This window comes from Scyliorhinus canicula, chromosome 6, assembly GCF_902713615.1.
Source record: "Scyliorhinus canicula chromosome 6, sScyCan1.1, whole genome shotgun sequence".
Taxonomy (NCBI): Eukaryota; Metazoa; Chordata; class Chondrichthyes; order Carcharhiniformes; family Scyliorhinidae; genus Scyliorhinus; species Scyliorhinus canicula.
This window is the reverse complement of record NC_052151.1, coordinates 69109217-69132412: the sequence shown is the minus strand read 5'-3', so window position 1 is coordinate 69132412 and position 23196 is coordinate 69109217. Positions and strand designations below refer to the sequence as shown.

The 23196-nt window shown below is 46.6% G+C and overlaps 1 protein-coding gene across 10 annotated transcripts in view; it reads left to right on the top strand.

The window, feature by feature from the left end:
• Nucleotides 1–23196, top strand: part of si:ch211-278j3.3 (E3 ubiquitin-protein ligase RNF19A) — a 123951-nt gene that overhangs the window by 77828 nt on the left and 22927 nt on the right. For all 10 annotated transcript variants that reach the window (XM_038799462.1, XM_038799458.1, XM_038799459.1 and 7 more), the window contains one exon: nt 11924–12068. In XM_038799462.1, the coding sequence (XP_038655390.1) occupies nt 11924–12068 (145 nt within the window). The remainder of the gene's footprint in view (nt 1–11923; nt 12069–23196) is intronic.

The window sequence follows — 23196 nt, the reverse complement described above, 5'->3', positions numbered from 1 at the left end:
GTGTAGAGATTGGTATTGGCACAGTTTACTTAGATTGGCAAAAGTACATAAATTGATGTCCTACATGAGCTGAGTTGCTGCCCTACGTGAGAAGTTTTGGGATGCTGAGTATTGTGATCTATTTAACCTGCATCACTTGTTCAGGAGGATGCACCGCAAAAGAGTGCGAGTGTCAAATAGAAGAATAACAGATGCGGGAAGGTTGCTGAAATGTTCTTTTATTTATTTATTTGAGAAAACACCACTTTATACTTTCCGGTTAAACTGACCAAAAACAGGGCCAAAATTAGATGGGAAAGAAAAGCGGGAGATGAACAGGCTCAGAGGGAGACCATGGCTAGGATTTAGTGCTTGCAGTGCCCCACATCGCTTCTGTGGAGGAGGCCCAATGCAATTTAAGTGCAAACTGACTAGCGTGGGCCCTTCCAAACAATCAACTCCCATTGGGAATCCCAACGCTGAGAGCTGCTGGCCAATCGGGTTTCTGTCAGTAATGCTTCAAGACCCAACCCAAGGAGTGATATTAGATCCTTGAATTTTGGTCAGTGGGGCTGGATGGGGTTGCCGTAGAGGGGATGGGCAAAGGTCAGAGGCAAAGCCACCTTCCCTGCCCTTCCTGCTGCTAGGTTGCTCTTTCTGGACTGAATGCCTATCAACGAGTGAAACCCCAACCCCCACCCTCAAGGAGGCCACAGGAAAACCCAACAGGGTTAACTGGGTGGCTTTCAGGAGGTGATTTTAGTTTTAATTATTCATTCTTGAATATGGACATTGCTGGCTAGGCCAGCATTTATTGCCCATCCCTAATTGCCCTCTGGAAGGTGGTGGTTTCTTAAATCGCTCAGTCCATCTGGTGTAGGTTCACCCACAATGCTGCTCGGGAGGGAGTTCCATGCTTTTGACATCACCATGATGTATTTCAAAGCCAGGATGGTGGACCACTTGGAGGGGAACTTCCAAATGGTGGTGTTACCATGTGTCTGCTGCCCTTGCCTTTCCATATGTGGGTTTAAAAGGTGCTGACTAAAGAACCTTGGTGAGATCCTGCAGTGCATCTTGTAAATGGTACACATTGCTGATACTGTGCATCGGTGGTAGAGGGGGTGAATGTTTGTGGAAGGGATGCCAATCAAACGGACTGTGTCCTGGATGGTGTTGAGCTTCTTGAGTGGAGCTGCACTCATCCAGGCAAGTGGAGAGTATTCCATCAGACTCTTGATTTGTGCCTTGTAGGTGGTAAACGGGCTTTGCAGAGTCAGGAGATGAGTTTCTCGTCGCATGATTCCTCGTCTCTGAACTGCCCTTGTGGCCATGGGAGAGCCATGCAAGTTCCATTAAATCTCTGAGCCTTCACTAAGTTGAGGTGTGCTCCAAGATAATTTCTGTCAAATGGGTTAATAACGAGCCTAATTGACATTCTGCCACTGGCAGGTGGGGCTCCCACGTTGGGCTCTTCCTGTCCCTAACTTAGCGGTTCAGTTTTCCAACATGGGTACACTTACCATCATGCCTGCTCCAGCAGGCTCCATTAAATTCTGTCCTGTAAGAACTTCTGTGGACCCCATAAAACCATCGTCATCAAATAAGTTTAAATGTGATAGTATAATGTTTTGTGCACTGGAACCAAAACAACAAAACTGGAGATAAAAATAGAATGCAAGAATTTACTCTTCCATTGGGTAATATTGCCTCCAACTCCCATCCTCCCTTTTGCCCAAAATAAGAGTCAACTGCTTCTATGGGGAGCAACCTCAAACCTCTCCAGCTACTCCAAAATCTGATGTTTTTTCACAAACTCTTGAGATATCCACTCCATTGTTCCATCGGGATTTTGTTGCCAATTATACAACATGACTCTTGATTCCTGTCTTACAACCCCCAAAATAGTGTCGAGCAAAATGTAGTTTTCAGGATCTCCTGCGATCATAAGATCTGTGGCAGAGAGCTGTTGTACGAAACAGAAAAATCATCTGTTTTCTAATTATTGATATAGAATATTGATATTGATATATAGTTTGGTTCACAGCTTGGATCACATTCTGTGCGGAGTCTGCTCATTCTCCCCATGTGCGCGTGGGTTTCCTCCGGGTACTCCGCTTTGCGTCCACAAGTCCCGAAAGACGTGAGTGTTAGGTGAATTGGACATTCTGAATTCTCCCTCGGTGTATCCAAGCAGGCGCTGGAGTGTGGCGACTAGGGGATTTTCACTAACTCCATTGCAGTGTTAATATAAACATACTTGTGACACTGATAAAATAATATTACTATGCGTACCTCACTGTATTCTAAACTTAATGCAACACTGCTTTTAAAAAAATATATAGTCAGGTTGATTAATTGTTGAATGCTGCATTGCCCAGTTACTTTCAATATTTTCATTTTGCTCTGAGGAAACTTTCTATTCCTGCTGAGCAAGTTGATCAAGTGTACTTTAGTTTGGTGAAATTTACATTCATTTTAAAAGGTTATCAAGGTATTTGATTTCAGGAAAAATGTAAATAGAGAATTCCTACGCATGCAAAATGGGCTTCTTGCACCATTCCTTTTTTCCTCCCCCAACAAAATATTGTTAGTACTATTGCATGAGAAATCTCCTGATCTGCCTTGGTTGAATTTAGTTCAACCCAACAAGCAATAAGATCTTTTTTGTTTCTGATAAATGTGGTTTTTAGGAATGGAACAACAGAATATTTTTGTTCCGATAAAAGAAAATCTGTGGATGGGAAGGGCAAAGAATTCCTGATAGGAGCGAAGTGTGAACAGAGAATGAAATTAAATCTCTAGCCTCATAGAGTGTTATTGGTGTTCTTGAAACAAACCTGTTGGACTTTAACCTGGTGTTGTAAGACTTCTTACTGTGCTCACCCCAGTCCAATGCCGGCATCTCCACATCTTGGATATACCTGGTCAGAGCCAGGAGATGTATCCACCTTCATGCATTTTAATATGTCCATCATCCCCTCTACAGTAATGCGAACTGTATATCACCACTGTATATCATGACTAACCTTCCCAGATTCCCAAGTCTTCGAGTCTTTCTCCACAGTAAACACCGAGGAGAAATATTCATTGAGAACCTTGCCCATCTCCTGCAATTCCACGCGTATGTGTCTATCTTGGTCCTTGAGGGGTCCTATTCTCTCTCTAGTTTTTCCTTTAATATACCCCCTTTTTTCCCCCCCCAATTTCCTTCTCGAGTATATTCCTGTTTCCCCTCAGGGAATCCCTTGATTCCAGCTGCTTGTACCTGAGCTATGTTATCTTCTTTTTCCTGGCCAAAACCTCTGTTTTGTCATCCAGGGTTCCCTACTCGTGCCAGCCTTTCCCTTCACCCTAACAAGAACATATAGACCCTGAGCTCTAGCTATTTCACTTTTAAAGGCCTCTCAGATGCCAGAGGCCCCTTGGCCCCCCCACAAGCTACTCCAATCAACCCTTGCAAGATCCTATCTAATTTTTTCAAAATTCGCCTTGCCCCAATTTAGAACCTGTGGACCAGTTTTGACCCTTTCCAAAACTATTTTTAAATTAATATAACTATGGTCACTGGTTTTTCCCCAGGGTAGAGGGGTCAATTACTAGGGGGCATAGGTTTAAGGTGCGAGGGGCAAGGTTTAGAGATGTACGAGGCAAGTTTTTTTACACCGAGGGTAGTGGGTGCCTGGAACTGGCTGCCAGAGGAGGTGGTGGAAGCAGGGACGATAGTGACGTTAAAGGGGCATCTTAACAAATACATGAATAGGATTGGAATAGAGGGATACGGACCCAGGAAGTGTAGAAGATTTTAGTTTAGATGGGCAGCATGGTCGGCACGGGCTTGGAGGGCCGAAGGGCCTGTTCCTGTGCTGTACTTTTCTTTGTTCTTTTGTTCTTTGGTCCCAAAGTGGTCCCCCACCGTCACCTCAGTCACTTGCGCTGTCCTATTTCCCAAGAGTAAGTCATGTTTTGCCCTTTCCCAAGTGGGACTCTCCACATACTACCGAAGAAAACTTTCCTGAACACACTTAACAAATTCCACCCCAGTTAAGCCCTTAACACTATAGCAGTCCCAGTCCATGTTAAGAAAATTGAAGTCCCCTTTCATGCCAACCATGTTACTGCTGCAAGTCTCGCCAATCTCCCAGGATATTTGTTCTTCTAATTCCCATTGACTATTTGGGGGCCAAGAGTGCAAACCCAATAAGATCACCATCCCCTTCTTATTTCTTAGCTCCATCCACAAAGCTTAGTTGGATGGTCCCTTGGTTATTTCACCTCTGACTACTGCCACGATGCTCCCCATAATCACAAATACAACTCCCCTTCCTCTTTTTCCTCCACCTCTGTCCCGCCGAAAGCACTTGTACCCTGCAACATTAGGCTACCAAAAGGCCATAAGACACAGAAGCAGAATTAAGACACTCGGCCCATCGAGTCTGCTCCGCCATTCCATCATGGCTGATATTTTTCTCATCCCATTCTCCTGCCTTTTCTGCATAACCCCTGATCACCTTATTAATCAAGAACCTATCTATCTCTCTTTTAAAGACACTCAGTGATTTGGCCTCCACACCCTCTGCGGCCCTCTGGCTGAAGAAATTCCTCCTCATCTCTGTTTTAAAGGATCGTCCCTTTAGTCTGTGATTGTGTCCACTGGTTCTAGTTTTTCCTACAAGTGGAAACATCCTCTCCACGTCCACTCGATCCGGGGCTCACAGTATCCTGTAAGTTTCAATAAGATCCCCCCTCATCCTTCTAAACTCCAACGAGTACAAACCCAGAGTCCTGAACCGTTCCTCATACAACAAGCTCTTCATTCCAGGGATCATTCTTGTGAACCTCCTCTGGACCCTTTCCAAGGCCGGCACATCCTTCCTTGGATAGGGAGCCCAAAACTACTCACAATACTCCAAATAAGGCCTGAGCAGAGCCTTATACAGCCTCAGAAGTACACCCCTGGTCTTGTATTCTAGCCATCTTGACATGAATGCTAACGTTGCATTTGCCTTCCTAATTGCCGACTGAACCTGTACGTTAACCTTAAGAAAATCATGAACAAGGACTCCCAAGTTCCTTTGTGCTTCTTATTTCCTAAGCATTTCCCCCATTTAGAAAATAGTCTATGCCTAAATTCCTCCTTTCAAAGTGCATAACCTCAAACTTTTCCACATTGTATTTCATAAGAACATAATAAGAACTAGGTGCAGGATTAGGCCATCTGGCCCTTCAGGCCTGCTCCACCATTCAGTGAGATCATGGCTGATCTTTTGTGGACTCGGCTCCACTTTCCCGCCGAAACACCATAACCCTTTATTCCTTCATTCTTCAAAAAAACTATCTATCTTTATCTTGAACACATTTAATGAAGGAGCCTCAACTGCTTCACTGGGCAGGAAATTCCATAGATTTGCAACCCTTTGGGTGAAGAAGTTCCTCCTAAACTCATTCCTAAATCTACTTCCCTTTATTTTGAGGCTATGCCTCCTAATTCTGCTTTCACCCGCCTGTGGAAACAACCTGCCCGCATCTATCCTATTTATTCCCTTCATAATTTTATATGTTTCTGTAAGATCCCTCCCACTGCATCCTTCTAAATTCCAATGAGGACAGTCCCAGTCGACTCAACCTCTCCTCGTAATCCAACCCCTTCAGCTCTGGGATTAACCTAGTGACTCTCCGCTGCGCACCCTCCAGCACCAGTACGTCCTTTCTCAGGTAAGGAGACCAAAACTGAACACAATAGTCCAGCTGTGGCCTCACTAATACCTTATACAGTTGCAGCATAACCTCCCTAGTCTTAAATTCCATCCTTCCAGCAATGAAGGACAAAATTCCATTTGCCTTCTTAATCACCTGTTGCACCTGTGAACCAACATTTTGCGACTCCTGCACGAGGACACCCAGGTCCCTCTGTCCAGCATGTTTTAATATTTTATCATTAAATAATGATTCCTTTTGCTGTTATTCCTACCAAAATGGATAACCTCACACTTGTCAACATTGTATTCCATCTGCCAGACCCTAGCCCATTCACTTAAACTATCCAAATCCCTCCGCAGACTTCCAGTATCCTCTGCACTTTTTGCTTTACCACTCGTGGGTTTCCTGGGTGCTCCGGTTTCCTCCCATAGTCCAAAGACGTGCAGGTTAGGTGGATTGTCCATGATAAATTGCCCTTAGTGACCTAAAAAGATTAGGAGGGGTTATTGGGTTACGGCTATAGTGTGGAAGTGAGGGCTTAAGTCGGTCAGTGCAGACTCGATGGGCCGAATGGCCTCCGTCAGAACTGTATGTTCTATGCTCATCAAGGTGTCATCTGCAAACTTGGACACATTGCACTTGGTCCCCAACTCCAAATCATCTATGTGAATTGTGAACAGTTGTGGGCTCAACACTGATCCCTGAGGGGCACCACTAGCTACTAATTGCCAACCAGAGAAACGCCCATTAATCCCCACTCTTTGCTTTCTATTAATTAATCAGTCCTCTATCCATGCTACTACTTGACCCTTAATGCCATGCATCTTTGTCTTATGCAGCAATCTTTTGTGTGGCATCTTGTCAAAAGTTTTCTGGAAATCCAGATATACCACAGCCATTGGCTTCCCGTTGTCTACCACACTGGTAATGTCCTCAAAGAATTCCACCAAATTAGATAGGCACGACCTGCCCTTTGTGAACCTATGCTGCATATGCCCAATGGGACAATTTCCATCCAGATACCTCTCTATTTCTTCCTTGATAGATTCAAGCATCTTCCCTACTACTAAACTTAAGCTAACTGGCCTATAATTACCCGCTCTCTGCCTACCTCCTTTTTTAAACAGTGGTGTCACGTTTGCTAATTTCCAATCTGCCGGGACCACCCCAGAGTCTAGAGAATTTTGGTAAATTATCACAAGTGCATTTGCAATTTTCCAAGCCACCTCATTTAGTACTGTGGGATGCATTCCATCAGGGCCAGGAGCCCCATTAGCTTGCCCATCACTACCTCCTTAGTGATAACAATCGTCTCAAGGTCCTCACCTGTCATAGCCTCATTTCCATCAGTTACTGGTATGTTATTTGTGTCTTCCACTCTGAGGACCAAACCAAAAAACCTGTTCAGTTCCTCAGCAATTTCCTCGTCTCCTTTCTCATTCTCTAAAGAACCAATATTTACCTTAGCCACTCTTTTATGTTTTATATATTTGTAGAAACTTTTACTATCTGTTTTTATATTCTGAGCAAGTTTACTCTCATAATCTATTTTACTCTTCTTTATAGATTTTTTAATAGCTTTCTGTTGCCCCCTAAAGATTTCTCAATCCGCTAGTCTCCCACTAATCTTTGCCAGTTTGTCTGCTTTTTCCTTCAATTTGATACTCTCCCTTATTTTCTTAGATATCCACGGTCGATTTTCCCTCTTTCTACCGTCCTTCTTTTGCTGAGCGCTGTGAAAAATCGCTTGGAAGGTTCTCCACTGTTCCTCAACTGTTTCACCATAAAGTCTTTGCTTCCAGTCTACCTTAGCTAGCTCTTCTCTCATCCCATTGTAATCTCCTTCTGCTACTTTATTTCATCTGCCACTTTGTTCAAATCTCCCAGCCTGTTCAAATCCTTCTGCAGTCCCCTTGCTTCCTCAATACTACCTGTCCCTCTACAGATCTGTGTATCATCTGCAAATTTAGCAACAATGCCTTCAATTCCTTCTTCCAGATCATTAATGTATATTGTGAAAAGTTGTGGTCTCAGCACAGACCCCTGAGGCACACCGCTAGTCACTGGATACCAGCCTGAAAAAGACCCCTTTATGCCCACTCTCTACATTCTGCCAGTCAGCCAATCCTCTATCCATGCCAGGATCTTACCCTTAACACCATAGGCTCTTATTTAACAATTTCCTATGCGGCACCTTGTCAAAGGCCTTCTGGAAAAATCGCATCCACTGGTTCTCCTTTGTCTAACTTCCTTGTTACCTCCTCAAAGAACTCTAACAGATTTGTCAGACATGACCTCCCTTTGACAAAGCCGTGCTGACTCAGTCCTATTTTACCATGCACTTCCAAGTACTCCACAATCTCATCATTAATAATGGACTCTAAAATCTTAACAATGACCGAAGTCAGGCTAACCAGCCTATAATTTCCTACCTTCTGCTTCCCTCCCTTCTTAAACAGTGGTGTTACATTAGCCACTTTCCAGTCCTCTGGGACCTTTACTGCCTCCAGTGATTCCTGAAAGATCATCACCAATGCCTCCATAATCTCCTCAGTTATCTCTTTTAGAACCCTTCCTCTAGCTCAGGCCATGTCTAATGATTAAATTCTACATCATGCTAATGAATTAGAACCCATATGGTCCAAGTGATTTACCGTCTTCAGACCTCTCAGTTTCCCCAGAACCTTTTCCTTAGTGATGGCCACTGCACTCACCTCTGCCCCCTGATTCTCCTGGACCTCTGACATTCCACTGGTGTCTTCCACCGTGAAGACTAATGCAAAGTAACTATTCAGTTCATCTCCCATTTCTTTGTTTCCTATGATTACATTTCCAGCCATGTTTTCCAGAGGTCCAATGTTTATTTTGCTGTCTCTTACCTTTTATATATTGAAAAAAGCTCTTCCTATCTTTTATATTACTAGCTAACTTGCAGTCATATTTCATCCTCTCTCCCCTTATTGCTTTTTTAGTTGTCCTCAGCTCATTTTTAAAGGCTTCCTAATCCCCTGGCTTCTTACTAATCTTCACCATTTTGTATGCTTTTTCTTTTGCTTTTATGCTGTCATTGACGTCACTTGTCAACCATGGATGCCTTGTCCTACCCTTAGCATGTTTCCTCCTCCTTGGGATGAATTTCTGCTGTGCCTCCCGAATAACCCCCCAAAACTCCTGCCATTGCTGTTTGACTGTTTTCCCTGCTCGGTTCCTTTTCCAGTCAACTCTGGCCAGCTCCTCCTCCATGTCTTTGTAGGATCCCTATTTAATTGTAATACCATTACATCTGATTGCAGCTTCTCCCTCTCAATCTGCAGGGTAAATTCTGTCATATTGTGGTCACTGCTCCCTAAGGGTTCCTTCACCTTAAGATCCCAATCAAGTCTGCCTCATTACACATCACCAAATCTAGAATTGCCTGTTCCCTCGTGGGCTCTACCACAAGCTGCTGAAAAAAAAATCTCTTCGACATTCCATAAGTTCCTTTTCTTGGGATGAACTAACAACCTGATTTTCCAAGTCCACCAGCCAGTCTTGTCCCTTCCTCAGCCATATTTCAGTTATGGCTATAATATCCCAGTCCCACATACATATCCATGCCCTTTGTTCATCAGCCCTCTTGCATTGAAATAGATGCAATTTAATCCAACAGGTTTCCCCGCTCCCTGCCGTGCTCCTGCCTATCGTGTCTATTCAGCTTGCCATTGCTGAATGCTGCATCTCCTTTCAACCCCTCATTTGCTTCCCTACTGCTGAGGATCCCACCCCCTGACAATGAGTTTAAATCCCCCATGTAGCACTAGCAAATCTGCCCCTCAGGATATTGATCACCTCCAGATTAGATGCAACCCATCCCTCTTAAAGAGATCACCTCTGCCCTAGAAAAGATCCCAATGATCTAAGAATCTGAATCCCTGCCCTCTGCACCAATTCCTCAACCACGCATTCATCTGCCATATTCTCCTGTTCTTGCCCTCAGTAGCACGTGACACTGGAAATAATGTAGACATTACCACCATCGGTCTTTTTTTAATAATAATCTTTATTGTCACAAGTAGGCTTATTTAACACTGCAATGAAGTTACTGTGAAAAGCCCTTATTCGCCACATTCCTGGTGCCTGTTCGGGTACACAGAGGGAGAATTCAGAATGTCCAAATTACCTAACAGCACGTCTTTAGTTACTTTGTGGGAGGAAACCAGAGCACCCGGAGGAAACCCATGCAGACACTGGGAGAACGTGCAGACTCCGCACTGACAGTGACCCAGCCGGGAATCGAGCCTGGGACCCTGGCGCTGTGAAGCTATAGTGCTAACCACTACGCTACCGTGCTGCCCCACGGTCTTGCTTCCTAACCTTTTTCCTAGCTCTCTATAATCACTCCTCAGGATCTCATCCCTATTTCTATTTATGTCATTTGTGCTAATGTGCACAACAACTTCTGGCTGCTCCCTCTCCCCCTTGCGAATGTTTTGCAGCCGCTCATTATTTGTTCACATAATTTGAGTAGCTCAGGAAAGGGGCAAGTTGACATTCATCAAATGGTTCTCCTGATATTCCAACCTCCCTATGGGCTTTCTTATCCTATTTATAGGTTGGACAAGACTAGTTTCCTTGAGCAGAACTAATTCCTTATGAACAGAAACCTGCATATTTAGTCTCTGCCAAGCAATGTGGTTGACTCTTAAATGCCCTCCGGGATGGGCAATAAATGCTGGCCCAGCCAGTGGCTCCCACATCGCATGGACAAATAAAAAAAAGTTTCCTCTAGCTCAGGCCATGTCTAATGATTAAATTCTACATCATGCTAATGAATTTACCGAAAAATATGTGGGATTCTCAATATGTTTTCCTGTCACCTTGGAAGATGGAAAATTGTACCTCTTTACCCCATGAAGTACAAGCAAATTTCATTTTATGTAAACAAGAGTGCCAGTTTTAAACGAGGATCACGTCACAAGTAATTCTTGCAGGTCCTCTCAGCATATTATTAAAACACAGTCTATACTGGTAAATATCTATAACTCGTTCTTTCTTAATTCCTGTTATCCCATGCACGTATAGAGACTTGAGAAGACTGAAGTAATCAAGAGGATCCCTGGATTTTCAGAGTAACGTTTCCTTTTAAAGTACAAACAGAATTTTTGATGATAACACCGATCTGCTTTGATTTAATTCAGTGGCAAAAGACCATTGACATCTCACTCTGACAATGATACTAATCCTAAATCACACTTTACAATAATTGTCACTTTTTACCCACCCTTCAGTAGCCTATTTGCAATCGCTGAGCACCATAGAAATTGCACCTCTATTGGCAAGCTGTACATAGTGACACCTTTTTAAATCTTTTACCCTGACTATCGAAGCATATTCGTCATAATTAATCTCTGATCAAAAGGTATTTGCCATTTTTTTTGAGATTTCTTCCTTGCATTTTGAATCTGAGACAGCAGTCTCTGTTTTGACATTAGCTATTTTAAAATCATACCGAACAATGGCCCAAAAAAGCTTGCGTTTGTCAAAGAATTTCTTCCCGTTTCGCTTGATAGGTATGGTCCCAGAGACCGAGGTGTTCCATAACCTTACCTATGTGTCCATTCTTTGGGAATGAACTCAGAAGTGAGTTTCAGTGAGTCAGTCAACTTGACTGTTGCTAATATCTATGGTGCTCTTCTCACTTGATGCCCACATATGAACACATCCATGCGTGTTGATGTCAATCAGGAGGTGAATCTTTGACTGAATTCCCTCTACGCATGGGGTGTTACTGCCTTGTAAGGATTTCCAAGTCTACACAGATGTGCAGGGATGAGAATAGTTAGGTGGTTGTTTTTTACCGGCACAGATACAAGGAACCCAAGGGCCTTTTCTGTGCTTTAGATTCTTGGATTCATTATCTGTTACATCACACAGTGAATTTATTAGTTGAGCTCAACTGTGTACCGGTTTTCAACCCATAATATTTTGCATATTAGGAAAATGTGAAGGCCATTCTATTGTTTAATTTTGTCCTTAATGAACTGTCCTACAATAAGTTTCCCCAAAGTTTAATCTGAAAGAGAATGAAGATGCTCCAATTTCCAGTTTTTTTTTGGGGGGGGGAAGGGGGAGAGGGGGGGGGGGGGTGGTGAGCAGGATGGGAGGGAAAGGGTAATCAAGTGTAGATTCTATATTAATTTTGATTTCAGATTTGTAATTTACAAAGTAAGACTGTTTTCATTCCTCCTATCCCTCAATTTTGTAGTGGAAGAGATCAAGCCTTGTCCACGTTGTGGTGCTTTTATCCTGAAGATGAATGATGGAAGCTGCAATAGGATGACATGTGCTGTATGTGGTTGTCAGTTCTGCTGGCTGTGCATGAAGGAGATTACAGATCTGCACTACCTCAGGTATGGCAACTTAGATTTACAACAATATTTATGCTGGCTACTAAACATGTTTTCATCTCTATGACCTGAAACTGGGATCTGTCAGTCGGCTGCACCGTGATGGAAGTAAATGGAAGCTGTTCCATTGCCATGTACGGCCCTGCCACTTTGAAAGATAAGAGGAAATTTGTATTTTGTTGCATTTTCCAGTCTCTGCTCAAACATTACTCCTGGATAGCGAGGCTGGGAAAATGCTTCCTTCATTTACTCTAAATGTTGTCTGTGATCGTATTTTCTTGCATTTTTTTACCCTCTCTTCTTGGTTGCGATGAGGAACCCATTTCTCACCCACTTCATTGCTAAAGTGTCTTCCCACCTGCCCCTACATTAAAACTTATTCTGATTACAGGAATATACATAGAAAATAATCACAGAAGGAGGGCATTCGGCCTTTCAAGCCTGCTCCGCCATTCACTATGATCATGGCTGATCATTGAGCTCGATTCCCTGACCCCGCCTTACCCCACAATATCCCTTGATCCCTTTAGCCCTAAGAGCTATATCTAATTCCTTCTTGAAATTACACAATGTTTTGGCCTCAACTACTTTTTGTCGTAGTGGTTCTACAGATTCACCACTCTCTGGGTGAAGACATTTCTCCTCGCCTCCTTTACCCTTTTGTCCTCAAACCATGACCCCTAATTCTGGACTCCCCAATATTCTTTCTGAATCTACCCTGTCTAATCATGTTATAGTTTATAAGTTTCTATGCGATCTACCCACACTCTTCTAAACTCCAATCAATATAATCCTAACTGATTTAGTCTCTCCTTTATATGACAGTCCCGCCATCCCAGGAATCCGCTTGAGGTAAACCTTTGCTGCACTCACTCCATAGCAAGAACATCCTTCCTCAGATAAGGACACCAAAACTGCACACAATACTCCAGGAGTGGCCTCACTAATGCCCTGTACAATTGTAGTAAAACATCCCTATTCCAATACTCATCCTCTTGCTATGAAGGTCACATACCATTTTCCTTCTTTACTGTCTGCTGTACATACGTGTTTACTTTCAGCAACTGATGCACAAGAACACCAAGCTCTCGCTGAGTATCCACCTCTCAATTTTTTTTATATAGAATCCCTACAGTGCAGAAGGAGTCCATTCAGTCTGCACCGACCCTCTGAAAGAGCATCCTAACCCAGGCCCAATTTCCCCATTCCTATCCCTGTAACCCCACCGATGAACAATTTAGCATATTCAATCCACCTAACCTGTACATCTTTGGACTGTGGGAGGAAACCCACATGGACATGGGACGAATGTGCAAAATCCACACAGACAGTCACCCGAAGTTGGAATCGAACCCTGGAACCTGGCGTTGTGAGGCCACCCATTCAAATAATAATCGGCCTTCCTATTTTTGCTATCAAAGTGGATAACCTCACATTTATCCACTTTATACTGCATCTACCATGCAGATGCCCATTCACTCAGCCTGTCCAAATCCTGCTGAAGTATCCTTGCATCTTCCTCACAGTTCACCCTCCCACCCAACTTTGTATCATCTGCAAATTTAGAAACACTACATTTAGTTCCTTTGTCCACATCATTAACATATAATGTGAACAGTTGGGGTCCAGTGCAGATCCAAGTTTTTTTTCCAACTTTTTGCTTCTTGTCTGCTAACCAGCTTTGTATCCATCTCCAGCTTTCTATCCATCTCCAGACACTACCAGCAATCACATGCACTTTAACTTTACGTAGAAATCTGCTATGCGTGACCTTGTGGAAAGCCTTCTGAAAGTTTAAAAAACCACATCCACCGGTTCTTCCTGGTCAACTCAACTTGTTACATTTTCAAAGAATTCCAATTGATTTGGCGAGCATGATTTCCTTTTCATAAATCCATGCTGACTTTGTCTGATTATACCACTGCTTTCCAAATGCTGTTATGAAATTCTTAATAATGGACTCTAGCAACTTTCCTCCTACCAACATTAGGCTCACTGGTCTATAGTTTCCTGTTTCCTCTCTATCTCCTATTTTGAATAGCAGGGTTATATTAGCTACCATCCAAACTGTAGGAACCCTTCCAGAGTCCAAACAATTTTGGAAAATGACTGCTGCTCAGCCTGTCCATGGATAAAAATAAATTGGTCAATAATAGTATCTAAAGAGCACTGGATAAAAATGATGGTAAATTGTAGTTCCCTGACTATAGCTGGAAATTATGCAGACTGTACCTGAACAAATCATACACAATGAAGAGGTTACTCTCTGACAATGCCAGCATTCTACCAATCAGAAGTCTGCTGCTGGTCAATTATTTTATTTACCTTCCTCATTCTATAACAAAATACTCCCTTTCAAGTCAAAAAATCCTTCAAGTATCCTCTGCGTAATCTGGTACACTCTATTTGCTTGTATTTTCTGGGAGGGAAGAATGATGTAACTGGAGCACTGCTATGTCAGAATCATTTTGTTTATCTTCCATGTACCACCTCCTATGACACAATCTATTTATACAGTACATTTATATTTCTAGTTTTTTTTAATATAATTTTTATTGGAATTTTTTACAGAAAATATAAAACATAACGACAAACAATGAAATGCAACAAAATAACCCATAATAACTGTGACACCCCCAGACCGTATCGACGCATGTATCACATCCCCCCAACCCCAATGAACAACAAAAGAACTTTAAAATATATTACAATTAAATAAACAAACATAGTCATTGTCTGCCTTCCCCCCCCCCCCGGGTTGCTGCTGCTACTGTCCCTGTACCCTATCGTTGAGCCAGAAAGTCGAGAAAAGGTTGCCACCGCCTAAAGAACCCTTGTACCGACCCTCTCAGGGCGAATTTGACCTTCTCTAGCTTAATGAAACCCGCCATGTCATTGATCCAGGTCTCCACGTTTGGGGGCCTCGCATCCTTCCATTGTAGCAAGATCCTTCGCCGGGCTACTAGGGACGCAAAGGCCAGCACACCGGCCTCTTTCGCCTCCTGCACTCCCGGCTCCACCCCAACCCCAAAAATCGCGAGTCCCCATCCTGGCTTGACCCTGGATCCCACCACCCTCGACACCGTCCTCGCCACCCCCTTCCAGAACTCCTCCAGTGCCGGGCATGCCCAGAACATATGGGCATGGTTCGCTGGACTCCCCGAGCACCTGACACACCTGTCCTCACCCCCAAAGAACCTACTCATCCTCGTCCCAGTCATGTGGGCCCTATGCAGCACCTTGAATTGGATGAGGCTAAGCCGCGCACACGAGGAGGAAGAATTAACCCTCTCCAGAGCATCAGCCAATGTCCCGTCTTCGATCTGTTCCCCCAGTTCCCCCTCCCACTTAGCTTTCAGCTCCTCTACTGACGCCTCCTCCGCCTCCTGCATAACCTTGTAGATATCAGATATCTTCCCCTCTCCAGACCCCCGAAAGCACCCTGTCGCTCACCCCCCTCGCGGGAAGCGAAGGGAATCCCTCCACCTGCCGCCTAGCAAATGACTTTACCTGCAGATACCTGAACATGTTCCCCGGGGGAGCCCAAATTTCTCCTCCAACTCCCCCAGACTCGCAAACCTCCCATCAATAAACAGGTCCCTCAGCTGTCTGATGCCCGCTCTGTGCCAACCCTGAAATCCCCCATCAATGTTCCCCGGAACGAACCTATGGTTCCCCCTTAACGGAGCCTCCATCGAGCCCCCCACTTCTCCCCTATGTCGCCTCCACTGCCCCCAAATCTTGAGGGTAGCCGCCACCACCGGACTCGTGGTATACCTCGTAGGAGGGAGCGGCCACGGCGCCGTTACCAGGGCCCCCAGGCTTGTATCTCCACAGGACGCCCTCTCCATCCGTTTCCATGCTGCCCCCTCCATTACCCACTTGCGCATCATCGACACATTGGCCGCCCAATAATACCCCGAGAGATTGGGTAACGCCAGCCCCCCCCCCCCCCCCCCCCCCCATCTCTACCCCGCTCCAAGAAGACCCTCTTCACCCTCAGGGTCCCATGCGCCCAAACAAAGCTCATGATGCTGCTAGTCACCCTTCTAAAAAAGGCCCTAGGGATAAAGATGGGCAAACACTGAAAAAGGAACAAGAACCTCGGGAGAACCGTCATTTTGACGGACTGCACTTTACCCGCCAACGATGCGGCACCATGTCCCACCTTTTAAATTCCTCCTCCATCTGCTCCACCAGCCTGGTAAAATTAAGCTTATGGAGAGTCCCCCAACTCCTGGCCACCTGCACCCCCAGGTATCTGAAACTCTTCACTGCCCTCTTAAATGGGAATCTCCCCATTCCCTCCTCCTGATCCCCCGGGTGTACTACAAATACCTCACTCTTGCCTAAATTTAACTTAAAGCCCGAGAAGCCCCCAAATTCCGCTAACAGCTCCATCACCCCCGGCATTCCCCCTCTGGATCCGCCACATACAACAGCAGGTCGTCCGCATACAGCGATACCCGATGTTCCTCCCCACCCCGCACCAGACCCCTCCATCTCCCTGACTCCCTCAACGCCATAGCCAAAGGTTCAATCGCCAGTGCAAAGAGCAAGGGGGACAGGGGGCACCCCTGCCTGGTCCCACGGTAGAGCCTAAAGTACTCCGATCTCCTTCCATTGGTAACTACACTTGCCATCGGAGCCGCGTAGAGCAGCCTCACCCATTTGATGAATCCCTCCCCGAATCCGAACCGCTCCAGCACCTCCCACAGGTACCCCCACTCAACTCTATCAAACGCTTTCTTCGCATCCAGCGCAACCACTATCTCAGCCTCCCCCTCCACTGCCGGCATCATAATAACATTTAGCAGTCTCCGCACATTCGTGTTGAGCTGCCGTCCCTTGACAAATCCTGTCTGATCCTCGTGTATCACCCCTGGCACACAGTGCTCTATCCTGGTGGCCAGGATCTTCGCCAGCAACTTAGCGTCAACATTGAGGAGCGAGATAGGCCTGTATGATCCACACTGCAAGGGGTCCTTATCCCGCTTCAGGATCAGAGAGATCAGTGCCCGCGACATCGACGGGGGCAAAGCCCCCCCCCTCCCATGCCTCATTGAAGGCTCGCACCAACAGGGGGCCCACCAGATCCGCATACTTTTTATAAAATTCCACCGGGAACCTGTCCGGCCCCGGCGCCTTACCTGACTGCATTTGTCCAATCCCCCTGACTAGCTCCTCCAGCTCTATCGGCGCCCCCAGCCCCTCTACCAGCTCCTCTTGAACCCTTGGGATCCATAGCCTGTTCATGAAGCTCTCCATCCCCCCTCTCCCCATCGGAGGTTCTGACCGGTACAGTTCCTTGTAGAAGTCCCTAAAGACCCCATTTACTTCTGTCCCCTTCTGCACTACATTCCCACCCCTATCCGTCACTCCACCAATTTCCCTAGCCGCATCCTGCCTGCGGAGCTGATGCGCCAACATCCTGCTCGCCTTCTCCCCATACTCATATACCGCGCCCTGCGACCTCCTCCACTGTGTCTCCGCCTTTCTGGTGGTCAACAAGTCAAATTTGGCCTGCAAACTACGCCGTTCCCCCAGCAACCCCTCCTCCGGTGCCTCCGCGTATCTCCTGGCCACATCCAGTAGCTCCCTCACCAGTCTCTCCCTCTCCTTCCTCTCCCGCCTTTCCCTATGGGCCCGGATGGAGATCAGCTCCCCCCGGATCACTGCTTTCAGAGCCTCCCAGACCATCCCCACCCGGACCTCCCCCATGTCGTTGGTATCCAGATACCCCTCAATACTTCCCCGGACCCTCCTACACACCTCCTCATCAGCCAGCATCCCCACATCCAGGCGCCAGAGCGGGCGCTGGTCCCGCGCCTCCCCCATCTCCAGATCAACCCAGTGCGGAGCGTGGTCTGAAATCGCTATGGCCGAATACTCTGCATCCTGCACCTTCGGGATCAATCCCCTGCTCAGGACGAAAAAATCTATTCGGGAATAGACCCTATGGACATGGGAGAAAAAGGAATACTCCCGCGCTCTTGGCCTCCCAAACCTCCAGGGATCCACCCCTCCCATCTGGTTCATAAACCCCCTCAGCACTTTGGCTGCTGCCGATCTCCTACCCATCCTTGAACTGGACCGGTCCAGTGCGGGATCCAGCACTGTGTTAAAGTCTCCCCCCCATGATCAGGCCCCCCGCCTCCAGGTCCGGAATGCGGCCCAACAAGCGCCTCATGAAGCCGGCATCATCCCAATTCGGGGCATATACATTAACCAGCACCACCTTCTCTCCCTGCAGCCTACCCTTCACCATAATATATCTGCCCTCCTTGTCCGACACCACCTCAGCCGCCTCGAACGCCACCCTCTTCCCCACCAGAATCGCCACCCCCCAGTTCTTCGCGTCCAATCCTGAGTGAAAAACCTGCCCCGCCCACCCCTTCCTCAGACGAACCTGGTTCTCCACCTTCAAGTGGGTCTCCTGGAGCATAGCCACGTCCGCCTTCAGCCCCTTCAGATGAGAAAATACCCTAGTTCTCTTAATCGGCCCATTCAGCCCCCTCACGTTCCAGGTAATATGCCGGATCAGAGGGCAACCTGCCCCTCTCCACCGCCGGCTAGCCATAGCTTATCGACTGCTCGCCCCAGGCCAGCTTGCCCCGCCTGACCCGTTCCCCATGGCGATAACGCCTCTCCTCTACCCCCCCCGCCCCCCGGCCCTCACTAGCTCCTTCCTGGCCATTCCAGCAGCAACCCGGTATCCCCCCCCACCCACCCCACCCCCCCAGGCTAGGACCCCTCCTAGCCGCGACGCACCCTCCATGGTACTTCCGTGAGTCAGCTGACTTCTGCTGACCCGGCAGCTCCCGCCAAAACCCATCTCCTCCCGGCATGGGGTCATCCCCCTCTTGCCACACCTCCTTGGCACCGCTTCAGCAGGGGAAAGAAAACCAATGAAGACCACGCCCCCACCTCCAGCTCCGCCCCCCCGCCCCGCAGCGCGGACATCCAGAGGAAAGCCCGCGCTTTCACACTGCCACACCCCACCCTTCTGACGCAGCTCCTCAAAATCCAGTTTCACCCCAACCCCCAGCCCCGTACAGAAGAGAACATATAAAGCACATACCCCCAACGTTCCCCACATACCCCACACCCATACCCAACAGACAAACCCACCCGGAAACAGAGCAAAAAGGAAACCAGCATAAAAATAACACCTGTCAAAATTGAAGAACAGCAACAGCGAAAACAGCAACGGCCATAGTGTGTCCCCAGACCCTAGTTCGAGTCCAGCTTCTCCGCCTGTACAAAGGCCCACGCCTCCTCCGGGGACTCGAAGTAGTGGTGCCGGACCTTATATGTCACCCACAGACGCGCAGACTGCAGCATTCCAAATCTGACCAGCTTGGCATGCAGCACCGCCTTCATCCGGTAGAACCCGGCCTGCCGCTTTGCCACCTCCGCACTCCAGTCCTGGTAGATTCGCACCACCGAATTCTCCCACTTGCTGCTCCTCTCTTTCTTGGCCCAGCGCAGCACACACTCCCGGTCACTAAATCGATGGAACCGCACCAGCACCGCTCGCGGGGGTTCATTTGCCTTGGGCCTCCTGGCCAGCACTCTGTGCACTCCCTCAAGCTCCAGGGGCAAATGGAAGGACCCCGCTCCCATCAACGAGCTCAACATCGTGGTCACATAAGACGGGAGATCCGACCCCTCCAGCCCCTCCGCCAGGCCCAGGATCCTCAAATTCTTTCACCTCGTGCGAACGTCCAGCTCCTCCAAGCGGTCTTGCCACTTCTTGTGAAGTGCCTCGTGCAACTCCACTTTCCCCACGAGGACCACGGCCTCCTCCTCCCTCTCAGCGGCCTGCTGCTGCAACTCCCGGATAGACACCTCCTGTGCCGCCTGGGTCCCAAGCAGCTTGTTTGTAGTTGCATTCAGGGAGTCCAGCAACTCAGCCTTCAGCAAAACAGCGCAGAAGAGAGGCTTGCTGCTCCTGCGCCCACTTCCACCAGTCCTCGGGTGTTCCGCCGGCCGCCATTTTGTCTTTCTTCTCCTGCTTTTCTTGGGGAGCTGCTGCAGCTTTTTCCTTTGCCCCACTCCGGGTGAGCACCATAAATTATGGGGAATGCTCCTCTAGACATCTTCCCCCACTGGGATTCGTCGGGACAGCGTCGACTGCTGCTAGAATTCAGCTTTCATAAAGGCCCTCAAGTCAGCTTGAGACCTATAAGCTGGCCCTTCCCCCGCTTGCCTGCTTGCAGTGGCTTTTGTTTGCTGCTGCTTCCGCCCAATCTTGCACTGTTTCTGAGAGTCTGATAACCAATTATATTTCTAGTTAAGGATAGATACTCAAGTGAGGTCAGCTGAAAGAACAGGCCCTTTGGCCCTCCAAGCCTGCGCCAATCCTGATGCCTGACTAAACTAAAGCCTTCTGCACTTCCCGAGTGTTTGTATCACGCTTCCCATTCTATTCATATATGTGGCAAGGTGCTTCTTAACCGTTGTTATCGTACCTGCTTCCACCACCTCCCCCAGCAGCGAGTTCCAGACGCTCATCACCCTCATGATCTCTAAACTTTTCCCCTTGCACCTTAAACCTATGTCCACTAGTAATTGACTTTTCCACCCTGGGGAAAAAAACGTTTTACTATCCACTCTGACCATGCCACTCATGATTTTGTAAACTTCTATCAGGCTGCCCCTCAACTTCCGTTATCAAGTGAAAACAAGCCTAGTTTATTCAACTTCTCCTTTTGAGGGTAACTAATACCCTCAAGACCAGGCAACACCCTGCTAAACCTCTTCTGGAACCTCTCCAAAGCCTCCACATCCTTCTGGTAGTGTGGCGACCGGAATTGTGGGCAATATTCCAAGTGTGGCCTAGCTAAGGTTCTGTACAGCTGCAGCATGACTTGCCAATTTTCATACTCAGTGCCCTGACCGATGAAGGCAAGCATGCCATATGCCTTCTTAATCTTTATTAATGTTATAAGGCTTACATTAACACTGCAATAAAGTTACTGCAAAAATCCCCAAGTCGCCACACACTGGCGCCTTTTTGGGTATACAGAGGGAGAATTCAGAATATCCAAATCACCTAACAGCACATCCATCAGGACTTGTGGGAAGAAGCCCATGGAAGATATGGAGGGGAACCTGCTGACTCTGCACAGATAGTGACCCAAGCAGGAAATCAAACTGGGGTCCTGGTGCTGTGAAGCAACAGTGCGAACCACTGTGCTACCGTCCTGCATTGCTACTTTCAATGATCTGTAGACTTGTATGCCCAGATCTCTCTGCCTGTCAATACTCCTCAGGGTTCTGCCATATCCGGTATAATTCCCAAGCATTCCAAAGTGCATCACCTCACATTTGTCAGGATTAAACTACATCTATCATTTCTCTCTCCAAGTCTCCAACTGATCTATATCCTGCTGTATCCTGTGACAATCCTCTTTACTATCCGCAACTCCAACAACCTTTGTGTCCACCGTAAACTTAAAATGAAATGAAAATCGCTTATTGTCACAAGTAGGCTTCAAATGAAGTCACTGTGAAAAGCCCCTAGTTGCCACATTCCGGCGTCTGTTCAGGGAGGCTGGTACAGGAATTGAACCCGCGCTGCTGGCCTTGGTCTGCTTTCCAAGCCAGCTGTTTAACCCACAGTGCTAAACCAGCCCCAAGCTTGCTAATCAGACCAGTTACATTTTCCTTCAAATCATTTATTTATACTAAAAACAGCAACAGTCTCAGCACTGATCGCGGCAGAATATCACCAGTCACAGCCCTCCATTCAGAAAAGAGCACTTCCACTGCTACCCTCTTGTCTTCTACGACCAAGACTGTTCTGAATCCATCTTGCTAGCTCACCTCTGATCCCATGTGACTTCACCTTTTGCACCAGTCTGCCATGAGGGACCTTGTAAGCGATTCTTACTTCTCCAGCTCCCATACTTTGGATGGGGTGCTTTTTACATTAAATAAAGTTGGTATGTTTGGAGAGGGTGTGAATAAGATTTCACAATAGCATTGGCTTGAAATGTGGGGACCAATTTTACATGTTCTGCTTCTGGGATTTGTGCAAATTGGTGAAGCAAACTGGGTGATCATGGGTGATTTGTCATAATATTCCAATGTGAGTTTTACTGAGACTTCCTATCAGTAGATTGTAACATAGTCTTCACAAGTTAAACGTTCAATGATATTTTCACTGTAATTAATGTAATTGTGTTACCTTGATCTCTTTTGCCTTATTTGTATCTTTCTCTAGCTCTCGTTTCTTCTCTTGCCCCCCCCCCCCCCAAACCCTCACCATGCACGGCCTCACGCTCTCTCTCTTCTGCCTCTCTCTCTCTCTCTTCCACCTCTCTCTCACAGGCAAGTATGGGTTTTAACCCTCACTAGGTAATTAGCAGGCACCAAAAGCACCCTGCAGACAGCTCTATAAACAGCACAATTAAACAAACATGTTGGTACCTCAATACCGTTCTTCTGACCAGAGTGTGAATGCGTCTCACACACCTTGAATTCCATTGTTCCGCGATATAAAACCTTGATAACAGCAGCTTGTGTTTCTGCAACCCAATTGTAACAATGTTGGGCTAATTGCCATTTGCTGGAACAGAATATTAGTAAAAAAAGACATTCTGTCAAAGCTTTTTGTCTTGTACTCATCAGAACAATTGCAAGAATAGTGGGGAAGCAACGATTTTGTATTGTATGAGAAGAGACTACTGTTTGGTTGGCATGGACTCTGTTTGGGTATAGGCTATGATTGGAGAATGCAACAGTTCATGGTGACTGACAGTTAACTGCCAAGCATTGTTTAAAAATTCAAACCAGGCAGCTTGACTTTGATTGGCCAAGGCATTGCCCTGAGGAAAGAACCAGCAAATAATTATCACTTATTTTGTTCAGCAGAAACAAGCGCAATGTGTATAAATGTTATTTTTGTCTGTGAAGAACAGGGCCTTGTGTATTAATATATGGAGCTCCTAATACATGCCACACTACGAGCCCAACAGACCACCTTAAATTGATTGTCAGCGTAATTCTTAACAAATGTTGTCCAACCGCAGAGTCAAATTCAATGTTGGACACTTTGTTCTGAGCTTTACAAGCATGGGCTTTCTAAAATACTTCATTTTGACCTGATGTGGGCTTCGCTGGC